Source organism: Cornus florida, unplaced genomic scaffold (genome assembly GCF_030987335.1).
Source record: "Cornus florida cultivar Cherokee Brave unplaced genomic scaffold, ASM3098733v1 CherokeeBrave_3.0.0_Hap2_Chr08, whole genome shotgun sequence".
Classification (NCBI taxonomy): Eukaryota; Viridiplantae; Streptophyta; class Magnoliopsida; order Cornales; family Cornaceae; genus Cornus; species Cornus florida.
The window spans coordinates 2,588,143-2,612,292 of NW_026775578.1; the positions used below are offsets into that span (position 1 = coordinate 2,588,143).

General features: G+C 33.8%; 3 protein-coding genes and 1 pseudogene across 4 annotated transcripts; all 4 read left to right on the forward strand.

Moving 5' to 3' along the window:
• The first annotated feature begins 667 nt into the window (after positions 1-667).
• Positions 668-1,411, forward strand: LOC132268541 (F-box/kelch-repeat protein At3g18720-like). Its single transcript, XM_059769373.1, has one exon. The coding sequence runs from the start codon at positions 668-670 to the stop codon at positions 1,409-1,411; it is 744 nt and encodes a 247-aa protein (XP_059625356.1).
• A 4,808-nt stretch (positions 1,412-6,219) lies between these two features.
• LOC132268879 (protein NETWORKED 4B) lies at positions 6,220-10,812 on the forward strand. Of its 2 annotated transcripts, none has more exons than XM_059769772.1 (3): positions 6,220-6,324; positions 6,737-6,846; positions 9,225-10,812. In XM_059769772.1, the coding sequence occupies exons 2-3, from the start codon at positions 6,750-6,752 to the stop codon at positions 10,574-10,576; spliced, it is 1,449 nt and encodes a 482-aa protein (XP_059625755.1). In that variant the 5' UTR covers positions 6,220-6,324; positions 6,737-6,749; the 3' UTR covers positions 10,577-10,812. The 2 variants fall into 2 exon arrangements, with proteins under 2 accessions (XP_059625755.1, XP_059625756.1); XM_059769773.1 differs by having other exon boundaries at positions 6,743-6,846.
• A 2,614-nt stretch (positions 10,813-13,426) lies between these two features.
• On the forward strand, positions 13,427-17,592 carry LOC132268880 (probable indole-3-pyruvate monooxygenase YUCCA10). The gene is made up of 5 exons (XM_059769774.1): positions 13,427-13,725; positions 15,539-16,178; positions 16,375-16,608; positions 16,908-17,030; positions 17,208-17,592. Exons 2-5 carry the CDS (start codon positions 15,567-15,569, stop codon positions 17,334-17,336), a joined length of 1,098 nt encoding a protein of 365 aa, XP_059625757.1. The 5' UTR covers positions 13,427-13,725; positions 15,539-15,566; the 3' UTR covers positions 17,337-17,592.
• A 1,640-nt stretch (positions 17,593-19,232) lies between these two features.
• On the forward strand, positions 19,233-21,514 carry LOC132268542 (probable indole-3-pyruvate monooxygenase YUCCA10; annotated as a pseudogene).
• Positions 21,515-24,150: the final 2,636 nt, after the last annotated feature.

A 24,150-nucleotide genomic window follows, 5' to 3' on the forward strand; every position in this document is an offset into this window, starting at 1 on the left:
ATAGTTTATAAATTCAAATCCTTAAATTTGAATTACATAATATATATTTTTTGGGTTACTTGAATTTTATGCCGAAACTCTTTGGATAGGATTTAAATACCTTGCAAAGAGAGAGACGCATTCCTCAAAGTTGTAGTAGCATATCTTTATTTTTTTATTTTTTGAAAATAAAATAAAAAAAAGAAGTAAAAACAAGATTTGCTTTATTAGTTTGATTTGGGTTAAAACTCATCTTAAATACATAACCCAGTCCAATTATATCTTAAATTGATTAACCTAGTCCAATTGTATCATATCAAGTAAATTTCCAAGTAAAAGGAAGAAACCAAGATTGTTAGGAAATCTAACTTATGCTCGAACTAAATTTAAACCGCGCATTCTTTATATATGTATGTATGTGGGTGCGTCGTGTCTAAGAATAAAATTTCACTCTTGCTCCTATCTCTCAACAATGTCTAGGTTCAAAAGTAGACGTTCGTCAGCACCGTTGATAGATACAGATAGAGATAGGCCATTGATGTTTTTTCTAGGAGAAGTGGTAGGCCAAACTTGGTTTGGCTTATTCGACCCCATGAGAAGATCAACATACCCAGTGCAGATTTTTCACCATCAAGTTTTCGAACACCTCCAAGCACAATGTCTTTCGTCCAAGTTCGGATGGCTACTTATGTTATCTCGTGAGAACTCCTCTCTCTTCTTTTTCAATCCCCTCTCTCGTCAAAAGATTGAACTCCCTTATCGCAACTCTATCTTCAATGCTGTCACCTTCTCTGCCCCTCCAACTGATCCAAATTGCACCATCTATGCCTTTGTCATGCCCACTTTCAATGGCAAACTCTATGTCGACACTTTTTGTGTCAGTCAAGAAAATAAGAAGTGGATTCGTCATGCCTTCAAACCTAGTTCGGGCGAATGTGACAGCACTCTGGTCGGAGCAATTTGCTGCAATGGAGTTGTCTACTGCGTGGACTCGTTTGGAAAAATCAGTATATTTGATGCTCAAGAGAGCAGTTGGACCCGTCTTGCTTTCGCGAAAGACAAGGGTTTTGGGAGGGTTTGTAACCCATACTTGGCTGAATTCAATGGAGACATTTACGCTGGAAAGTTAGGGGCTCACGGGGTTCTTGACAAAGTTTATAAACTGAAGGTTGATGATGGGGTGACTGAGTGGATGGAGCTTAGAGATTTGGATGATGTCAATTTGTTCTTGGGGCCGTACGGGTCGTGTGCTATGTCTTCAAAGGAGAAGAAGATTTTTGTTTCCGTATCAGACTGTGTTTTATATAATTTCGACGGTGATGGTGAACTCAAGAAGGATACGAGGTTTGATATCGCAAACTCTAGCTGGTCGGATGTGCCAATTTGGATTGAAGACTGGAGTGAAACTGTGAATACTTTTCTTAATGATTGAAGCTCCAAGTGAAGCTTTTTATTTTTTCTATAAAGATATTCCTGATTTACATTTATTTATTTATTCAATGCATTGGTGGCATGTTCTAATTTTTTTTTGAATTTATATTATATTTAAAGGAATGGCAGGTAGAAGAAAAAAGATGAGATATCTCATCTCTATGGAAAAAGGATGAAAAACTTGAGCTTCTTTCCGAGCACCATTTTTCTTTTCTTTTCTTTTTTAAAATCAAGAAATCGAAGCCAGTATAGTATTTCAAATAATAATTCCCTAATTAATTACTAAACAAAGTAATTAAAAGTTGGAAAGAACACCTCATCATCCAAAAATCAAACCTTTCCAGTAGATGAGTGGCTAATGGTTGGGCGTCGTTGAGATTGTATTCAAGTCTAGTAGCCCATAATCCATATTGTTATGGGCAAAATTCTGCCCAAAGCAACCACTTTAATGCCCACTCTTCTTTACAAGCCCATATTACTGGGCTCGGCGATCTTGAAATGCAATTCTACATATTATTTATTTAAAATATGGAGAGTTCTTGCTTCCAGGGCTTCAAATGAACCGCTCGGACTTGGCTCGTTAAAAGTTTAGCTCGGATTCGTTCATTAAGTAAACGAGTCAAACTCTAGCTCAATTTTCAGGCTCATTTAGTATTAAGCTCGTTAGGTTAGTGGACAAGTTCGTTAACTTAAAAGGCCCATCTATATTTATTATTATACATTTAAAAGGTTTAAGCCCATATGAATATTAGTTTGGCCCAACTTATATCAATTCATTAATAAGGCCCAAAAATTATAATTCAGTAGCCCATCATCCATATATGATTAATATCAGCCGACCACTAGAATTTAACACATCTCAGCCATTCGTTCTAGATCCAAGAACTAGAGGTGTCTACAGCGGCAGGTCCTCCTCTTCAGCCCCATGATTTAGCCGGCAGCTTTCCTAATGCTACACAGAGGCGCTCTCTCTCCAACAGATCGTATGGAGTTGATAAATCATGGCTTGATTTTATCTTGAAAATATGTTATATATATTTTTCATTTTTTTTTTCTTCTTATTAGAGATGGAGATCGGATGAGCTTCTTTGTTGTGCGTATGAAGATCATATGAATTTCTTTGTTGTGGGGATGTAGATCGAATTTGAGGGTGATTTCTTGGAATCGATAGTTGCTGGGTACTAACAGATCTTGAGCCAAGCCGAGTTGAGCCTGAGCATGTCAAATTTTTACCGAGCCGAGCTTGATCTTGACCAAAACAAGCTCGTCCGAACCTGAGCACTTCTTTGAAGTTGACGAGTCGAGCCTCAGCAAGCCAAAGTTCCGCTCGGTTCATTTGCCTCACTTTTTTTATAGGTGATATGGACCAAGTAAATAATGACACATGTTCTAAATTTAAAATATTACTCCAAAGATAATAATAGTGGATTTAACCTATTTTTAAGCAGGTTTTTTTTTTTTTAACCAGGTTTTATCTCTCTGCACCCTTAACCAAAATCTAGGTATTTTTTTAAGGTTTCTATATTATATATATACTATATATTTAAGTACATATATGTTACATTTGGTATGGAGGAATGTAATGGAATACAAGTAAGAATGAAATGAGAAATTTTCTCTTTCTATTATTTCTAAATATGAAATGTGTAGTAATAGAATGATAATAATCATTTTAGTATTTGATTGAACCAATTTAAAATTTAAAATGGAATAAATTTCAAATTAAATTTTCCAAAATATCCTCTTAGTACCAAATAAATTAAATTAAAAAAATTACATTCTTCTATGATTGTGACAGTGGCGGTGGTGGATGGTTAAGGTGGAAAGCGGTAATGATATTAGAAGGTGGTAGTGGGGTGGTGTTGGTGGAAGGCGGTTGTGAAAGGCGATGGCGGCGGTGGTGGTGGAAGGTGGTTGTGGTGGTGGAAGGTGATAGCAATGGTTAAAGGCGGTGGTGGCCAAAGGTGGTGGCAGTAGCAGTGGTGAAAGGCGGCGGCAGTGGTTGCGGCAAAGGAATGTGGTACGGTGGAGGAAAGCAATGGGTGGTAGTGAAAGTCGATGACAGCGGTGGCAGTGCTGGTGGAAAGAAGTGGGTGGTGGTGAAAGTCGGTGGCGATAGCAGCGGTGGTGGTGAAAGTCGGTGGCGGTAGTTGTGGTGGTAAAAGGTGAGGTGGTTATGGTGGAAGGTAGTTGTGATTTTTGGACTTGAAATATGAGAGTTTTTTGGGAAGTTAATTTTTTAAAAAAATTTACTTGGGAATGGATAGCCATTCCATAGGTTTAGTTGTGGAATGAAATTTCATTAGTGGTGCACACGATCCAGTTTGGTTCGATTTTGAGGATTTTTAGAACCAAACTGCTCCCTACGGTTTCAGAAAATTTGAAATCGAACCAAACCATTTGAGCCATGGAACCAAATCAGCCAAACCATGAAAAAATGATTTGGTTCATTTCGGTTCCATGGTTCTAGTTGACTTTTATTTCCTTATTTATTTCCCCCTTGAATTATATATACAACGAAAATATCAATAAATCTCACATTCCTGAATCCAAGACTAAAATAGAGAGATAAAAAGAGAAGGGGAAAAATGGGTGAAATAAACCCCAAAGCTAAACCCTATAAATTAAAATAGGGTTGAATCTTGCTGAAACTGAAAAGGATGACAAATCTTTGGTTGAAAACTAAGAAACTTGATTCGTTGTCGTTGTTGGTTGTGCTTGAGGTGCAAACACGTCGTAAGATTTAGAGATATGTGAATTGGAAGTGTGAGAGAATGGGAGAGAGTGTGAGAAAGAAGATATTATTGATGGCAGCGATAAAAGATCGACAGCGATGATTGAACTTCGAAGGTTGCTTGAGAGAGATTGATCAACAACTGGATCTCGCGGCGATCAAAACTAAGAAGTGAATGAGGCGGCGTGAGCAAAGAAAAATAATGAGATAGTGGAGGAATGCTAGCACACCCCCATAAATCAAAACATTAGGAAAAGCAAAAACAAATTAAAAAAAATATCAGATAATGGTGAATGTTGGCTCCCGTTTGATTGTTGTGCCGAAATCTCTTCCAAAGTTAAGAGTAGTATATATATATATATATATGATGAATGTTGGCTTCCGTTTGATTGTTGTGCCGAAATTCCTTCCAAAGTTAAGAGTAATATATATATATATATATATATATATATATATATATATATATATTATGGTATGTATTTGTATACCAATTATAATAGTTCGGTCTGCGCCGATTCGGTCCTGTGGGACCCCAATCCGGGATCAAATAAAAAATTCACAATTCCATTATTTTTAAACCGTGACCGGACCGAACCACTATGAAACTGGCCCACTTTAAATTGCTTACCAAATAAAGGAATCGTTGAAATTAATATTTCATTTCATTCCATTCCTTAATACCAAACAATAATTTTTATTAAAGAGATTTATTTTTTATGGTTTTAGATTTTCAATAATTCGTTGAAATATCACTAACTGTTGATTCTCCACTTAATTTTTTTGTTAAATTAAGATATTATTATGAAATATGATTGAAAACTACATGGTACTTTTATTAGTAGTGGTAAAGTGGAGGGAGTTGTTGGAATGGAAAGAGAGTGGCGTGACTTATTATTATAGTTATTCTTTTGTGAATTTAAATATATTAAAAAATGTTATAAAAACTAAAATATGATTGAAAACTCTATTTTCAATTTAAGGGTAAATTGCATAAAATTCTCCTCTATTTTTAATTTATGACAAGAAAGTCATCCAAGAAAAAAAAGTTAATATAAATCTCCTTAACTATTTATTTGTTGCAAAGTGATGTTATGATGGCAAAAATACCTCTTAATATAAATTTTAAAAAATTGTTTCTCTTAATATAAAACTAAAATTAATACAAATAACTCATTCAACATAACAGTGTTAAAAAAATTTTTGAAACTTTTTTAATAGTGCGTTGGTAAGAAAAAGAAAAATACCTTGGAACAAAACTTAAAATTTTCTTAATTGAACAAAAAAATTAAAAAGAAAAAAAAAAACCTAAAATGAAAATTGTTTTAAGACAACCTAAATTTTCTTAAATTACATTAAGTGGTCATTTTCAAATTATAACTTCACTTTAATGGTGTGAATTTTTTTAAAAAAATTTAAAGTTCTATTTCTTAAAAATTTAAGAGGAAGAAAATATAAAATAAAAATATATTTTTAATTTATATTAAAGGACATTTGAATCCACTTTACAAAAAATTAATACTCAGGGAAAGTTTATGTTAAAAAGATTTCAGGAGAATATCTTGCCAAAAATTAAAATTAGATGGAAATTTTATTCAACGTGCTCCGCTAATAATAAGTATAGACAGATAGATATCTGTACAGATGAATTTATGATACAATTTTTTGGGTAAGTAATTTATAGTATAGTTTTATAAGTAAAAGTCATTATATTCCGTTCGATAGACGTCTTTTTTGTTGGATTTTTCGACCGTTACATGCTTTCTATTTGTGACGACACGATGGACGCTCCCTCGTATGGTTCAAGTGTGCCCACAAACAACAATTTGAAATGACCGTCTTATCACTGATACTGGGTCCGAATTTAACTAAAGAACGTAACATCAACCTGGGGTAATATTGTAAGTTGAGAGATTTTCAAAATCCCATATGTGTCAGTGTTATAAAGCAATACGCCTCGTGGATTTAAACTTGTGGGTCTTCGGAAAACGTGGCAAATATTCATTGGACAAGAACAGATTGACAATAAGACAAATTCGAAAATCGAGGTGATTTAAACTACGAACTGTCTTTTCTGGTTTACGCGTAGCGGTGCATAGAGAGAAAGAGAGAGAGAGATCGCTCGGCGTCGGCGTTTCTTCTCTTTTCTGTGGTCTCCGGTGAAACGAAGAGATATCTCTCAGGTAACACTCCCTCTCTCTCTATATCTCTTTCTCACTCTGTATACTCCGCCGTGACATCTACGGCGACAGAAGTGCCGTGGTCGGTGCTTGAAAGGGTTCAGAACTTCAGATGTAATTATTACTCTTGTAGAGGGGTATTTTGGTCGGACTTTAATCCAATTCCTAGTAGAGTAATACTATGGTCCTTTGGAGTTTTGGCTTTTTCTTTTTATCCCTTTTAGATTTGAATTTGTCTTTGGAGGCTGAAATGACTAAACCACCCCATGAAGTTATGGGATTTGATCTTGATTCAAATGCTCACCATTGATCTAATGGCGTTATTTTCTAGATTTTGATACATTATATATATATATATATATATATATATATATATATTTATTTATTTTCTTTACTGGGTTGTGGTTTTGTGAAGGTACAGAAAGAAAATGGGGGAAGCAAAGAAGACGCCATCGAGATATTGGTGGTTTGATAGTCACAACAACCACCCTAAACGTTCCCAGTGGCTTCAATCTACCCTTGAAGGTACCCATTTTTTATTTTTATTTTTATTTTTTATTTTTTTCTTCTTAGGAATTCTTCTAATAATATCATAGTTACAAATTGAATCTTGTAATGTGTGATCTTGATAATCAAACAACTAGAAATGGAAAAATTATAAACCCTTTTACCTGTTTTATGACCGTTAGATATTGTGATATTTAGTGACTCAGAGTTTTGAAATTTTTTTTTAGATTATTTTACCTGTTTCTGTATATGGTGTTTGACTTGCAAGTAATCACACTTGGAAAGACTGGCTGTTACAACTTCGGTTTTTTTTTTTGGTAAAGAATTATTATTTAAGGGACGGTAAAATTTGAGTCCTTGACCATACATTATTGATAAGGTACTTGGAATATGTTAAAGTTGTATCCAGAGGGCACCTCCAAAAAAACATGAGCATTAGGGAGTTCAGTTGTTACCATATTGACACCAAAAGGAAGTAGTATAGAAAAAATCAGGATACTTACAGGAGGTTATAGCAACCAAAAGTGTAAAAAACTTAAAAAATTAGTTCGATAACCAAGATATAATATATTGACCCACCACATATTGACCCATTTTGATAGATCAATCCCTTCAACTAATTATAAAAACCCTAGACAAATTGGGTTTAAATGATATCACAACATCATTGAACAACTTTATTTAGATTGAGCTATAGATATAATGGTCTGACACTGGAAAAAGATCCAATTTTTAGATCAGGATCCCCAAATTCACTTGATTGAAGATTAATTATCAGGATTGTAGGAAGGAGGAGAGAAGTTACAGATTTTAGGATTTGGTTTGTTGTGATCCATGTGTTTCATACTGGATTTGGTGCAATCAATCGGTGTTGGAGGGGTCACTTCAATAGTTTATTGGTCTCGCCTAATTGGGTTTAGAGTCTTTGCCGAGTTTAAATCCTGGTTTCTGCAGTGGACTTATATGTATCATCTGCATTGTTATAAGCACTGCACATTAACAGTTTGAATTCGTTAAAAAACTTGGTTTATATTTATTAAGTAAATAAACCAAGCTTATCTTTTGGACTCGTCTAACAAGAACCTAGCCTGACCAACATTGGACACGGCTCATTAAGTTTGTGATGAACTTTATATACACCATAAGTCATGTTTTTAATATTGAAAAGCCTAGCTCGTATGAAATAAGTTTAGTCTAAAATCAAATCAGCTTTAGGAATAAGGCCCCTATTAAATTTGGGAAAACTCTCCAAGGTACTCTCTCTCTCTCAAATTCAGAATTAGAGTAAAGGCTATTGCAGAAGCTAGATGGGTTCTTAGCATGCTAGCTAAGATGTAAGGAGTGTTTGTAATAATTGGTTTATGTTGAATCAAACTTCTTTTGGGATTGCAGAGAGGACGATCCATTATGTAATTGGTTTCCATTGAATCAAACTCCCTCTGAGATTGGGAACGGGATAATTAATTGATGTGTTTCTGTTTTCTGTTGAATCAAACATCTTGTGGGTCAAGATTGGACGTGTCTTTGAATGAAGTGATCAGCTATTAAGGTCGGCAGTAATGTCTTTGAATCAAACACCTTGCGGGGTTGAGGGAAAGGTCCGCCCCTGTTTCTGGATTCCATGACATGAGTTACATATTCTGTATAGATAAGATATTGGTTGAGTTGAATTTGGCCTTGAGCAATAGGAGAATACATGGCGGAGGGCTCCACAGCCATCATGAACTGAGAGACTAGGAGTAGAAAGGAGGTTGGGGAAAGTATTCGCGGTTAAGCAACCTCCCTACCAAGAGGATTTTCATCATATCTTCTTGCTATTGGTTCTGACTTCTGAAAGGTGATAAAAAGTAACTTTTGTTATAATGCATGCATGGGACCCTGAGGTCCAGTAGAATGCAAATTTTTACATACTTTTAGGCATGGCTTTTAGAAGTTATACATGCTGGTTTCAACTTCTGAAAGTGCTCACTGATAGCCTAATTATGTACTGGATCCGTTTAATATGGTTAAATATAAAAAGTACCTAGTGAAGCAAAAGATATAAATACTTATACAAAAAGGCCAATGATTCTTTTCACTTTTGGTTCTACTTCGTTTAGTGGATGGACCCATATCTGTAATGCACTTTTGACATGGCCCATATTGATTAGTTTTTGAGATTTCAAATTAGTGCTATGTAGTTGATGCTCATGCTTACGATGATACAATTTTATTTGTTACTGGTCAAAGAAACAGAGTGCTTAAACAATATCGAACACAATTTCTCTCACGGACACGAAATTTCAGGGACTTGGTTAATCTTTCTTCTTAACTAACCATCTCATTCTGAGTGCATTAGACCTATTATAAGATTGAATTTTCTGATATTGATATGTGCCTCCTTTACACTACTGCAGGGCTAGATGAGAAGACAAGTTCGATGCTTCAAATAATAGAGGAAGATGCAGATTCCTTTGCCCAACGTGCGGAGATGTACTACAAGAAGCGACCAGAGCTTATTAGCATGGTTGAGGAATTGTATCGAGCTCATCGCTCATTAGCTGAGCGATTTGATCAAGTCAAGTCTGATATTGGAACTCGCCCCACAAAACATTGGGCATCCCCATTGTCCTTCAAGTATCAAACAGAGAAGTTGATAATCTCCACAGAGAAATCCTATGACAGCTACTCTGAAAGCTATGATCCCGAGGAATCCGGTGAATCCGAGGTTGATGATCCTGAGCAAGAAGAAGAAGTCCAAGTCGATAAAGAAATGGAAGAGGAGGAAGTGTCTAGTGGGCTTTGCAACGATGAAGCAATGAAGCTGAGGTTAGAACTCGAGAGACTCAAAGAAGAGAACAGGATTCAGAAGGAGCAACTAATGCAGAAAGACGAAGAGAAAAAAGTCATAAGACAGCTCAGTTCAACTGTGGATATGCTCAAGGAGGAGAATGTGAAGCTGAGGAAGTATATTGCTAAAAACTCCCCCAAGAAATGGAGCCCTCTTGAGTTCAACAAATTAAAAACTCCCCCAAGCTATGATCCCGAGGAGTCCGGTGAATCCGAGGTTTATGATCCTGAGCAAGAAGAAGAAGTCCAAGTCGATAAAGAAATGAAAGAGGAGGAAGTGTCTAGTGGGCTTTGCAACGATGAAGCAATGAAGCTGAGGTTAGAACTCGAGAGACTCAAAGAAGAGAACAGGATTCAGAAGGAGCAACTAATGCAGAAAGACGAAGAGAAAAAAGTCATAAGACAGCTCAGTTCAACTGTGGATATGGTCAAGGAGGAGAATGTGAAGCTGACGAAGTATATTGCTAAAAACTCCCCCAAGAAATGGAGCCCTCTTGAGTTCAACAAATTAAAAACTCCCCCAAGCTATGATCCCGAGGAGTCCGGTGAATCCGAGGTTGATGATCCTGAGCAAGAAGAAGAAGTCCAAGTCGATAAAGAAATGGAAGAGGAGGAAGTGTCTAGTGGGCTTTGCAACGATGAAGCAATGAAGCTGAGGCTAGAACTCGAGAGACTCAAAGAAGAGAACAGGATTCAGGAGGAGCAACTAATGCAGAAAGATGAAGAGAAAAGAGAAGTCATAAGACAGCTCAGTTCAACTGTGGATATGCTCAAGGAGGAGAATGTGAAGCTGAGGAAGTATATTTCTAAAAACTCCCCCAAGAAATGGAGCCCTCTTGAGTTCGACAAATTGAAGGCAGTAATTTTGGGGAAGTTGTTTAATGAGTCTCCAAAATCCCATGCTAGTGTTGCTCTCTAGATGTGGGTTACATCCCAGCTAGCAATTGATTGAACACAATTAAATTAGGAGCTGACAACAGTCTATACTCTATATATGTAGGAATTTCCTGAATTTTTTTTTTTTAGTATATATAGGATTTTTATATCTTAGTAGTTTAAGTTATATTTTCATGTTCAGAGCTACAATTCATATTTTTCTGCTTTGCTAGGTTTGGTTCATCATGATACAAATATATTATTAGTCATTTTATTGTATATTTGAGGTTGGTCTAAATGTTTCATTCTTTCTTTCACTTAATTTAGGCGTTTAATTACCAATTTTTTTTCTAGGAATGGATTAACCAGTAATTTTCCATGGATAATTATACAAATTATATGCAAAACCATGACCATACACTACAGTTATGGTTCAGAATTTGGTCAAGTGTAGTGCAGGATGCAGAGTATAATACCTTTTATAATATCAATCTGCTTATAAAACAGACAAATTACGAAATTAAATAACAGCTTTAGACTGTTAAAGCACAATTAATAATAAGAAGGTCTGTTGAAAAAAACAAACTTTATTTATTTTTTAAAGACATATACACTCAGAATTCAGGAAAATGCGATACACCTCATTAACCTAAAATCACACACACATTTTATATACTTGGAAGAGAATAAAAATCTACAAACGTGGAAAAGAAAAGAAAAAAAAAAGTGGAACCACAACAATAATTGGAGCTGCCGACCAGCAAGCAATACCTTGAAGCTGCAAGAACTTTGACATACCAAAAAGCTGCTACATTAACCAAAATGGCAACAATCCGAAAACCAACACTGAAAATAGCGAGCCAAATGAAATTAGAGCAACCGAGGAGGAAGTTGGCAAAGAGCCTGATGGGGAAAAGGCCATACCGGGTCCCGGGGCAAGCATGAAGTCGGGATTTGGAGGACTGGGGTTGGAAGGAATGGTGGGGACAGAGGATTGAGTTGGTGAGAGGCCCGGAGCGGCTGGTGAAGGAAATTGTGGAGTAATGTCTGGAGATAAAGCAGGAGAGGACAGAGGAGGATTTGGCAGCAATGCAGGTGAAGCTGCTATAAAAGAGGTTGGTAAGGCTATTGAAGATGATGAGAAGAAGGTCATGAAAAGTAGTACAACCAATGCCAAGACTGACCAGCATTTGGAAGCCATTAAATGATAATGCAATCAGAGGAGCTCTTTACTAGGAGGAACTGTAATAAAAGACCTTGGACACAGAGAGAGAGAGAGAGAGAGAGAGAGAGAGAGAGAATTGGAAATATATGAGAGTTATGATTGAAATTTGAAGGCTAAAAGGGAGTGGTAAAGTTGATAATGGTGGGGACAGAATGATAGGTGGGGAGAAGATTATTAAAATATACAGCTTGGCATGTTTTGCTAAGGGACAAGATTGGTTTTTGATTTTTAGTTCTGGTACGCATGTGGGATTAGGTGTATGTTCCCTTTTCCTCATTTCTTGTCACTACCCTTCCCCCGTGAACTTTTTCCAATGGCCAAGCATTCAAATGAGTATTCGAGAAGAAAAAAAAAAGCGCATTCAAATGAGAACCAACATTTATTACAAGAGGCGTCGAAACGGAAGCTCCAAAACCTACCAGTTTGATAAAATAATTGGGCATCGAGGCCTGTGGTAAAGCCCATTTGAATCCAGCCTGAATGACCAACATTACTGATGTTGGGCCTTATCCTGAGTTTTAGCCCATAGTATTTGTCCCCGACTTGGGCACATTTTTGGCATTTTCCCAATTTAGGCCTACCTCATTTTCGTTTAGGAAAATGATTTCTAATTGGATTTTTCAAACCCAATAGTTGAAGGATTTTTATTTTATTTTTCTCGTAAATGATCCACACTTGAGTTTATTCATTACATCTAAGTTGTAAATGTCTAATGAACCTATTATAAATATTTTAGAATCATTTATTAAATGAGTGAACAGACACAGACTTCGTGGATTGTCCCATTGTTTTTTTTTTTTTTAGTAACACAACATATATTAGTAATTTTTCAATTTTTGACTATATACATATAAAATTTTAATGTTGCCCCCTAAAATTATAAAAAATCTCACTTTTACCCATCACAATATCCCTTTGAATAGGCTCATTTTGAACTTGAAATATATAGTTATACCCTATACATAGATATATAATTTTTTGAGTTCATTTACTATTAAAAAAAGTGGTCCACTTAACTAAATATAACCATCTTTTAATTCCGCCCAATATAATTAGGACATAACCTTTATCCATTATATTTCCCATTGAGTGATGGCCCTGATGGGAGAATGACCCAAGTTAAATAACCCTATTTTCATTTCATTTTGATTCTTGTAAGAGTTATTCACTTTGAACTCTCTATTTTAATCAATAAATTAAAAATTGTATTAAATTATTTATTTAAATTTTTACATATCTTAAAAAATAATCTTAATCCAATTATTAAATATGGAGATTTTCCAATACATAATATGCCTTGTATATAATGTGATTGATATGTCAAGCGAATAAAAATTAATATAACAATTAGATGAGCGTAATTCTTAAAAGTAAATCAGATAAATTTAATAAAATAATATATTAATTATTGACCACTCATAATCGTATGCATCAGGCCGCCACTCAATATCTTATCTCTCAAAAGAGAAATATCTTGAACACTCTTATAGTAATTTTATCCTAGGACTGTCGTAATCTCTAGGGTGAGAGTAGTAATTTCATTGTGCTTACCGACACCGAAACAGATTTTAAAACAGTTTAATTCTAGGACTGTCGTATTCTCTAGGGTGAAAGTAGTAATTTCATTGTGGTAACGGACACCGAAACAGATTTTAAGACAATTTACTCGTCGACCGGTTTAATCTTCAACTCTCTCTTCTCACTCAGCACGCAATCATCCTAGTATTCTCCGATCTCTTTTCAGCCCTTTCGTCCAATCACTTTTACCTCTCTCTCCTCACTCAGCACGCAATCATACATTTATTATTTTGTTTATGCTAGAGAGAGAAACAAGTAAAAGGAGTGTATTGCAATCTCCTCCGATCATGGCGAGGTATCTGTCGATTCTGTTATAGATTCACCTCTAATTGGGTTTGGTTAATGTTGACACATCTTCCTACTACTCAGTTATAGAGTTCGCTTCTCAGGTATGCGCTTTGTTCTTGTTTGCCTTTTTGAGAAATTGTGCTTGTTTGCTGCAGATTTTGAAGGCTACTAATTACTAAAATATTTATTTATTTATTTTATTTTTATTATTTTTTCAAATAGGTTTTTGGGTTAATTAGAATTTGAATTATGTACTGGATCTTATTTTGAATTATGATCAGCAAGTAAAATTACTTAGTGGACTCTTAAGTCTCTATTTTACCTTTACACTGTATAAGGTTGGACAAATTACATACGACTGGATTGTTCAATATTTATTATTATTTTAATTTCTACCACACTTATTCGTGGCTTAAAGTTAAAAATGAGATATTGAATGATTTATATATATATATATATATCATTCAATATGTTTAACATCAAATTGAAAGTTAGTAAATTATTGTGTCCATGGTAGTAATCTATTTTTACTCATGCACCTATCAAAATTAGACTTCATGAAAATTGTAATATACTTACGATTAGTTCTAAGTAGAAATCTTTGAGGTCTTATAAAGATTTCAAAATTAAAAAGGTTATTTTTTATATCAAGGATTTCTTTTTTCATTGGAGTATAATTTAATTCACTCGGTTTAAAAGTTCCTGAAGCATACTTACAAACTTTTTCTAAAATAGTATCTAGACTACTAGCTTTCAGAATTCCACTTCAGTTTGCATTTGAACCATATATTTCGACTATCAAAAAGTCATTTTTTTTAGGGAGTTTTAGCCTTTCTAATTTATTGGCTAAATCTTTTTTCTCCTTGATTCGTTGAATGTCACTTTGACTGAACACCTATTTTTCTCTTTTTCTAAGCTTTTTGGTTAGACTTGAAGTATATTGAGTTCTGTTTGGAAGATAATCCCTCATATAATTAACACATTCAAAGAACCTTTGAAGTTGATTAGCATCCTCAAGTTTACATCTAGCCTTATCTTTTTCCCAAAGTTTCAAGGATTCTTCTCCTAATTTTTATTTAAGCTGGAGTTTTATCTCACTTAGGGAGATATTTTGTTGAGCTTTAGCAACCTTTCTTAGGTTGAGATAGTGCTTATTTAAAACCTGAGTCACTTCCTCTTCTTGTTATTTTTCGACAATTTGAATTTTTGAAAAATTAAAAAATTTTAAAGCAGATTTTTTGAATTTTGTATCATTCTGATCACCACGTTGTGAAGGATTGAGCTAATCTGGGTTAACCTCTAAAGTTTTAACTATCCTTTCGATCTCTGTGGTTTTAGTTCTAAGTTCACCAATTACTTGGTCACTTAGATTTTTGTTACTGTTTTGTAAAGCTTTAACAACTTATGTTAGTTGGAGCTTTAGTTAAATATTTTTCTTGATTTCTCAGGATTTGATCGACTTTCTTTTCTAAGTTTGAAATCCTAGAATTATCTATTTCTTGACTTATGTAGTCAAATTTCTTATTTAGATTTAAAATTTCTTTTCTTAAATCTAATTTGTCTTCTAGATCTAGTTTGATAGGATCTAGGTTTTTTGGGATATCTCTTGAACTTTTCTTTTTACATAGATTTGTTCTAACTTTTGGTTAACCTAATTGAGAATCCTGATTTGATTTTTTATTTTGCACCTTGACTGTTATTGTCACTGGAATTCATGCAAAAAAATTTGAATCATGATATAGTAAATACGGATTCATTCATCATGACTTTGTAATAAATGCTTGGTAAGTCCTCTTATACGTGCAAATCCCTATATATATATATATATATATATATACACACACATGCGTCGCTATAACCATGCATGCTGGCCCATTCAATACTCTCTTCATTTCCTTGTTTGTGTACGTGCAGCAAGAGAGCCGCCAGTGATTTGGAAATTATGCCAGAAACTGTAGCCATCATAGTCGGAGCCGGTCCGACCGGCCTCTCCGCCGCGGCTTGCCTAAACCAGCTTTCAATCCCGAACGTACTCCTAGAAAGAGATGATTGTATTGCTTCATTGTGGAAGAAGAAAACATATGATCGCCTTCATCTTCACTTGGCCAAGAAATTCTGTGAGCTCCCTCACATGTCATTTCCTACCACTTTTCCCAAATACGTAACAAGGAATCAGTTCATACAATACTTGGATGACTATGCCTCCCATTTTAAGATTAGTCCCATGTACCAAAGATTAGTTGAGTGTGCAAGTTATGATGAAGTTACTAAAACATGGAAAGTTCAGGCAAGGAATATTGCTGTCAACTCTATTGAGGAGTATTCCGGCAGGTTTCTGGTGGTCGCAACCGGAGAGACTTGTGATGCATTCATTCCTGAAGTTGACGGTTTAGGTACTTTCAAGGGAGAGGTTATCCACTCAACCCAATACAAATCCGGGAAGAATTACAGTGACAAACATGTTTTGGTTGTTGGGTGTGGAAATTCTGGTATGGAAATTGCATTTGATCTATCAAATTATGGTGCCAAGACCTCTATTGTCATCCGAAACCCGGTAATTACATCTTTTAATTTGTTTGATATATATGTGTGTGTGTGTGTGTGTATCAAACTTTTGTTTCTTTTACACAAACAGTATAGTGCAAAGAACCTCTATGTTAATTAATTGCATTTGGTTTTTATATATTTCACCCTATGGTTTATATGATATATATCAAAATTATAATATTGGGCATTCTTGGATAATGCAGCTTCAAATATTCTCAAGGGAAATGATGGACGTAGCGGTGGCTTTAGCAAAATATATTCCAATAAACATACTGGACTACTTGGTGGTGTTGATGAGCAAGCTAATGTATGGAGACTTGTCCAAGTATGGGATTAGAAGGCCCCAACATGGACCTTTCTTTTTGAAAGCAAATCATGGAAAGTTCCCTGTTATGGATGTTGGAACCTGTAAAAAGATCAAGTCCCGCGAAATTCAGGTTAGTGAGTTGCATAAATTAGCATCATACTATCTGTTTTGAGAGAACTGAAATCGAAAAACTGTACAAAATTATTTAAAAATAAGAAAAGTGTACAAAAACTTTGCTTGATTCTGTTTTTTAAAAACACGATTATTAAAAGGTTTATTTTCAAATAATTTTATATTTTATAATTCTCTAAAAAAAAATTTCCAAGGCCCTAAAGTTTTTAGAATTAGTCTATTAGATCTAGTACTAAATCAAGTTAGTTATTATAGACAACCTTACTACTACTTTTTTGAGTTGTTTTGTATGTGCAGGTGTTGCCAGGGATAACAAGAATAACAGGCAATGATATATGTTTTGAAGATGGAAAATCACATCCGTTTGATGCAATTGTTTTTGCTACTGGATTTGAAAGACCAACAAATAAGTGGCTCAAGGTAAACAAGAATCACAGATCATACCCTTTTTTTATTGGGAAAAAACAAGTTTCAGTTTCAGATTTAGATTCTTTCATCTTTTGGGTAAAGGAGGAAGAGAAAACCAAAACAAATAAATATTAAAAAAGAAATCAAAAATAAAAATAGTTCCCTAATGAATTTCACTGCTTTGGACAGGGAGAAAAAATTTCTAAGCTTTGGAAGGGGGAAAATGGTTTGTATTGGGCAGGATTTGGAGGGAGAGGATTCTTTCGAGCTGGAATGGATGCCCAAAACATAGCAAATGATATAAAATCATTGCTGTGATTTCACATAATCTAATATAAATAGCAAGATACAATGATTTCCAAAAATGATGCATTAAATCGTATGGTGGTGCAATATTTAAAACATTACATAGTACTGCGATATATATATATGTGTGTGTGTGTGTGTGTGTGTGTGAAAATATAACATGAATTTGTATGGCGTGTAACAGTGCACTATGGTTTTGGAGTGAATGCATGTTATGAATTTAAAACTGAACCATTAATAATATTAATTTATATCCGTTCCACTTGAATTTGAACTTGAACCTTAGTTTATGCGTTCCCCTTGAAAGTGAAAGCGCATTTTTTTATTTAGGAATTAGAAAATGTCATAAATGTGTTTTATGTTATGTTTGGTCAGAGGGATGGATGTATGAACCGTGTTTGGTTGGAGGAAGGAAAGAGAGGGAGGAAGCAAGGAGAGATTTTCTTCTTGTTTTTCTATCTGCCCAATTTTTGGGGTAGAGAGGGGAGAGAAAATGAATAATTACTACACATACAATCTTCAATAATAAATAAATAAAATCAAAGGGATATCTACCTTTTATTATTTTATACAGTAAGTATATATTCCTCATTTATTCCTCCCCCTATTTCTTTTATCAATTTTTTAATCCCTCTAACCAAACGAAGTATTAACGTTATGTTTCAAACTCTTATCTTATGTCAATAATAATAAAATTAATAATAATATTGAAGAAGAATGAAGACATATACTCAATATGGAGGGGTGCTTTATCCCTCTTCCCTCCACCCAAATATAAAGGAGTAATTTTATCTCTACTCTCATTCATCCCTCCCCGGTCACTCTCTCAAACCAAGCATACTATTAGGGATCGAGTTTAATTCGAAATTTGACTAGGGTAATTTTTTTTTTTCCTATGTAGTATTAGAAAGATGCACGAGAAAATAATTTAAAAATATTTTGGTGGTCCAATGGATTTCAAATTCCCAACCTCTAGTGAGAGACTGAAAATGGTTGGGCGTGGAGGGCTATGGTTAAAAAACCCATTTGAATCGAGGCTGAATGACCAAGATTTATGCTGGGTCTTATCCTGAGTTTTTAGCCCAATTTGGGATTTGCCACCTCATCATTTTGGTTATATCCAACACGCAACTCTCTAATATTCAAGGTGGACAGCAAAATGACCATCTTTTTCTTTCTTTAACCGTGATTGGTGACCCACGAGTTGTGTGGGGCCCCTTGGTACGAATCTGCGATACCAATAATGTAAGTCCAATTTAAATGGGGTGTCACTTTCAGTCTTATTTTATTAATTTAAATTTTGCCACTTATAGAAAGAGATAATATAAGAAAAAAAGAAAAAAGAAAAAAAAGGTAATAGAATGAATGAGCTATAATATTTTTTGGTTGTAAATTTTTATTGAAGTCAAAAAACGAAGAGAGAAAATAAGTGAGTCTATTTTAAAAATTTTAAATTATTAAATTATTTTTTATAAATATTTAATAAATTTTACAAATTAAGTAAGTGATGAATTTAATGAGATGAGAAAAAATAAGTGGACTTATTATAACAACTTAAAATTATCTATTTTCTTTTATATTACAGATCAAAATAAATTATCAATTTCTTCTCTTTTACATCCAACCCAACAAAAAGAGAGGATATACAATTACATTCTTTAACATAAATCTTTGATTGAAGACTTAGGTTAAAATAATTATTTAGAAATATTTATTTATATATATATATATATATATATATATATATATAATTTTTCTGACCACACAAAAAAGTCGCAGGAAGTCAATGTAATAACCGACTTGTATCATTTTAGATGACATGTGATGTGTCCATGCATGGTTTCAATAATAGCTCTCTTGATTTAGTTTGTGACAGACAGCACCATGTGAAGTGATCATAGAAAATAAATGGGTGCAGAAACAGTAAGGGGTGGAGGCAAAAATTTGTTTCAAGGGGCTCCATATTAAAGATGATAAATTATATTTTTTTAAGTAAAAAGTGATGCAAAACAATAAATCAAAAATAAAACTGTACTAATGGTGGAATAATAGTATTTAATTATTTGAAAAAAATAGGAACATAAAAATATCGACCTTAAGGCAACAAATTTAATTACCAAACTTTGAAGAGAAAAAAAGAATAGTTTGAATAAAGGAATGCAGCTTTTTTTTTAAAGAGAATATAAAGAAGAGGAAGATGAGGAGTAAGAATGAAAAGAAAGGAAAAATTAAAGATATTTTTAAAAATAATTATTTTAGTAGGTATTTTTGTAAAATTTTATAAATTAAAGGCCTATTTGCAATAAAAATTAATTGGCTCAAGGGTAAATAATTATTTCAGGGGGCATTTTTTAAGTTTTTATAAATTATTGACCTATGTGTAATAAAAATTAATGGCCATTTTTTTAAAATAAATTATTTCAGGAGGGGTATTTTGAAAACTTTTATAAATTATAGGTCATTTTGTAATTAAAACTAATGAGCCGGGCCCTCCGGCCTCTCCGTGGCCGCTTGCCTAAACCAGCTTTCGATTCCGAACGTCGTCCTAGAAAGAGAAGATTGTATTGCTTCATTGTGGAAGAAGAAAACATATGATCGCCTTCATCTTCACTTGGCCAAGAAATTCTGTGAGCTCCCTCACATGTCATTTCCAACCACTTGTCCCACGTATGCAACAAAGGAGCAGTTCATTCAATACGTGGATGACTATGTCTCCCATTTTAAGATCACTCCTATGTATCAAAGACTAGTTGAGTTTGCAAGCTATGATGAGGTTACTCAAACATGGAGAGTTCAGGCAAGGAATATTAACGTTAATGTCAACTCATCTACTGAGGAGGAGGAGTATTATTCCGGTCGGTTTCTGGTGGTGGCGACCGGAGAGACTTGTGATTCATTTTTTCCGGAAGTTGAAGGTTTAAGTAGTTTCAAGGGAGAGGTTATCCACTCAACTCAATACAAGTCCGGGAAAAATTAGAGTCACAATTCAAATGTTTTGGTTGTTGGGTGTGGAAATTCTGGTATGGAGATTGCACTTGATCTCTCAAATTATGGTGTCAGCACCTCTATTGTCATCCGAAACCCGGTAATATCATATTATATCATTTCATTTGTTTCATCCATCTTTTGCTCTTTTTATTTTTTTTAATATTTTTTTTAACTTTTGCCACGCCCTGCTCAAATTCCTTCCCCACTCCCTTTTTTTCAAAACCAATTTGTTTTTTTCTTCATAAAAATCCAAAAATATCCTTATTAATACGTGTAAATAAGTGCTTTTTATATTATTTTACTTTAAGGGCATTTTAGGCTTCAAATTGAAAAAATATCTTTATTTGCTAAATTTAGAAAATGTTGGGATTTATCTTCCCGGGAAAAAAAATTGCAGAAAGTTTTTTTAATACCAAAAGTGGTGTTTTTGCACATTTGTAGATAACGGTGGAGTTACTCATATATGTATATACACATATATCAAACACACACACACACACATACACACACATATATATATATATATATATATATATATATATTGATAACTTTCGCATGAATCGCATATGGTTCGGACTATATCTACGGTCGTGACCCTAATGAATTGATCGCACTTAAGAGGATTCAAACATGAAACTTGAGACATCAAGTCCTAGGGCTTCACTAACCCTTTGGGGTTATATCTAACACATATGTGATACGTGTTTGGGTATATATATTTCACCTTATGGTTTATATATATGATAAAAATAATAATTGGCGTAACGCAGGTGAATATATTCTCAAGGGGAATGATACAGTTGGGATTGGTTCTATCGAAATATATTCCATATAAAATGGTGGACTTCTTGTTGGTGATGCTGAGCAAGCTAAAGTACGGAGACTTGAGCGAGTATGGGATTAGAAGACCCAAATATGGACCCTTCTTTTTGAAAGCAAATCATGGAAAGTACCCTGTTATCGACGTTGGAACCTGTAATAAGATCAAGTCCGGCCATATTCGGGTCAGTGTATCATTAAATTAATATATATATATATATATATATATATATATATATATATGGGTATAACTAGGGAAAGTTATCATTAAATTCAGGTCAGTGTTTCATTAAATTAATGTGGCTATAACTAGGGAAGTTATCATTAAATTCAGGTTAGTGTAATATGATACATCTTCCAGTTCCCACCAATGCTCTATACCTTCATTAATAAAACAGAAATAAATAGAGAGTATTTATTTAAAGAGATATCATGTGTCAACGTATTTCAAGATGTTGTACACTTTCTCTTGTCGATCGCCAACTTACAAAATTTTTACTAGTTAACGTCACATGTAATTATTGACGTAGTTATGGAACTTGTTGGGACTCCGTCCTGACTCATTCATGCTTTAATTGCATAAATCCAGTGATACATATATATATATATATATATATATATATATATATATATATATATTAGCCCCCAAATCAGTGAAATCGAATGGGGCTTGTTTGAGCTGAAATTGGATCTAATTCGACATCCAAGATAACGGATTTTAATTTTGAATCCCACTTCAAAGACATAATATGAATCTTTATTAAGATAGTGTAATAAGTAGACGCTTACCTATTAATCTAAAAATTCAACCTGTTGAATAGTATTACATACTAAAATATTCTCTTGTAACATTTTTTCACATTCAAACTCGCAACACTCTCGTTGCGGTCGGGCCACCCTATTTACCCGAGGTGGCTCACTCGAACGTCTTCGGGTCGGGTTGGGTGCTTGGCGTGACACCGAATTAATCAAGGATTGGGTCTGACTCTGATAGCAACTGTAACGGATGGAAGCTTATCTATTTACCTAAAAGCCCAAACTGTTGGATAATACTGCATATCCACCTATTTATACATTTAGATACTGCGCTTACCCACCTAATTTTGTGGGAACGATACACTTGTTCTAAGGAAAAAAAAAATTACATTCAAGCATATAAAGATCTTGTCCGCATAATCCAATTCAAATCTAAGTATAAACTTTCTCGGAATATACAGTATACAGTTTTTCAATTGACATTATTTTGATTTGGAAATTGATTTGGTGTCTAAAAATTCGACTGATTTATATGAATAATGGTTGATATCATCATAATATCACTAATATCTTTAATTTCACGATGATATCAACCTTTATTCATATAAAATTAATCAGATATAGCCGGTTATCATTGTCTATCATTACTCTCTTTTTAAAAAAAAAAAAAAATTCACCCATAACACAAGGTACCTGGAATATGTAATCAAGGTAATTGGAATATGTAATCAAGGAACCCTAGTTCCTGGACAAGTAAATGAGAAAACGGACATGTATTTATTGAATTGAGTGTGACTTGCTGGAAAGAAGACAAAATGTACGAGGAATACTAGGTCCCACTATTTACTAATGCATGTGTCTCTCAAATGGTGAACCATAACACCCAAACCCAGGTTCCACCACACGACTACAAAATTTCTATCTATTTACTTGGGTGTCAAATGCTAGTTTACCTTAAGAATATGATACTGAAAATTACAAATCAGGCGGCCCAAACATATCATAATCATTTTTCCTCGTACATAATGCAACCTTTAAAACTGCATAACCTACTCATCCCATATATATTATTATATTCTCATATTTAAATTACACACAAATAATAAGTTTGATATATATATTATAAATTAAGAAGGAAGAGAAAATCACAAGACACAAACATAAAAAAAGAAAAAGAAGAAGAAAAAAATGATGGTAGCTAATGAATTTGAGTGGTTTGGACAGGGAGGCGATTACGTTCTAAAGGATGATGGAATGCCGAAATACAAAAATCCAAAGCATTGGAAGGGGGAAAATGGTTTATATTGCGCGGGATTAGGAGGGAGAGGATTGCTTGGAGCTGCAATGGATGCCCAAAACATAGCAAATGATATTAAATCATTGCTGTGAATATTTCACATAACCTAATATCAAATGATGCATTGAATCCTACTATGTATGGTGTTGTAGTTTTAAGACACTACAAAAAATAATGTGTACTAGTGTTGTGATCTGTAATGGGACTGTAAAAACTGTACTATGGTTTTAGAGTGAATGCTTGCTTGTTACGAATTTAGCAGTAACAAATGTTAACGTTATGTTTTAACTTTCAACTCTTATCATATAATGTCAATAATGATAAAATTAATAATATTATGGAAGAAGATACAAGACAAATCCTCCCAAAATAATTTTTTTTTTTTAAATAGAAGTTAAATAGGAGTTTAGTTTAATTTGAAATGTTAGTAACCACAACACACCACACCACACCTCAACTCAAACTCTTTTATATATTCTAAATTATGATCATTCTTTACTTATCAACTTCATTTTATTTTAAATTTTAATTAATGAATATTAATGTTTTGGATATTTAATTCTGTAAGAATTTGTTTGTAATTTTTTAAAAATTTACTTTATTTATTAGGTGTAACAACCCGAAAACTAATCTGAGAACAATTCGATGTATAGGCCCTTTTTCCTAACCTGACCTAAACACCATAACAAAAATCTAAAAATTAATTTCTTTTTATACAAAAAGTGAATTGATGTACTGAAATACAAATCCCGATAGTCCAGGTCAGATTCAAGCCTACTAAGCACACTCAAGGTCGAGTTCATTGGACGCGGCATATAAAATAACATGTCCAAAATTAATGGGTAAATTATTTTTGTTAAGTTTTACTGCAAATAACCAAACACCAAAATCTAAAAAAAATATTTTCAAGAAGATTTTTTGTCACAAAAATAAGTTTGATATTTTTTCTTTTCTTTTTCAGCTAAA

What these genes read in the sequence shown, in the direction of transcription:
- LOC132268880 (XM_059769774.1), top strand. Translation starts at nt 15,567, where the DNA reads ATGCCAGAAACTGTAGCCATCATAGTCGGAGCCGGTCCGACCGGCCTC. An exon ending in TCAAGTCCCGCGAAATTCAG is followed by an intron (nt 16,609 to 16,907) that starts GTTAGTGAGTTG and finishes TTGTATGTGCAG; the next exon opens with GTGTTGCCAGGGATAACAAG. An exon ending in CAACAAATAAGTGGCTCAAG is followed by an intron (nt 17,031 to 17,207) that starts GTAAACAAGAAT and finishes TGCTTTGGACAG; the next exon opens with GGAGAAAAAATTTCTAAGCT.
- LOC132268879 (XM_059769772.1), top strand. Translation starts at nt 6,750, where the DNA reads ATGGGGGAAGCAAAGAAGACGCCATCGAGATATTGGTGGTTTGATAGT. An exon ending in GCTTCAATCTACCCTTGAAG is followed by an intron (nt 6,847 to 9,224) that starts GTACCCATTTTT and finishes ACACTACTGCAG; the next exon opens with GGCTAGATGAGAAGACAAGT.
- LOC132268541 (XM_059769373.1), top strand. Translation starts at nt 668, where the DNA reads ATGTTATCTCGTGAGAACTCCTCTCTCTTCTTTTTCAATCCCCTCTCT.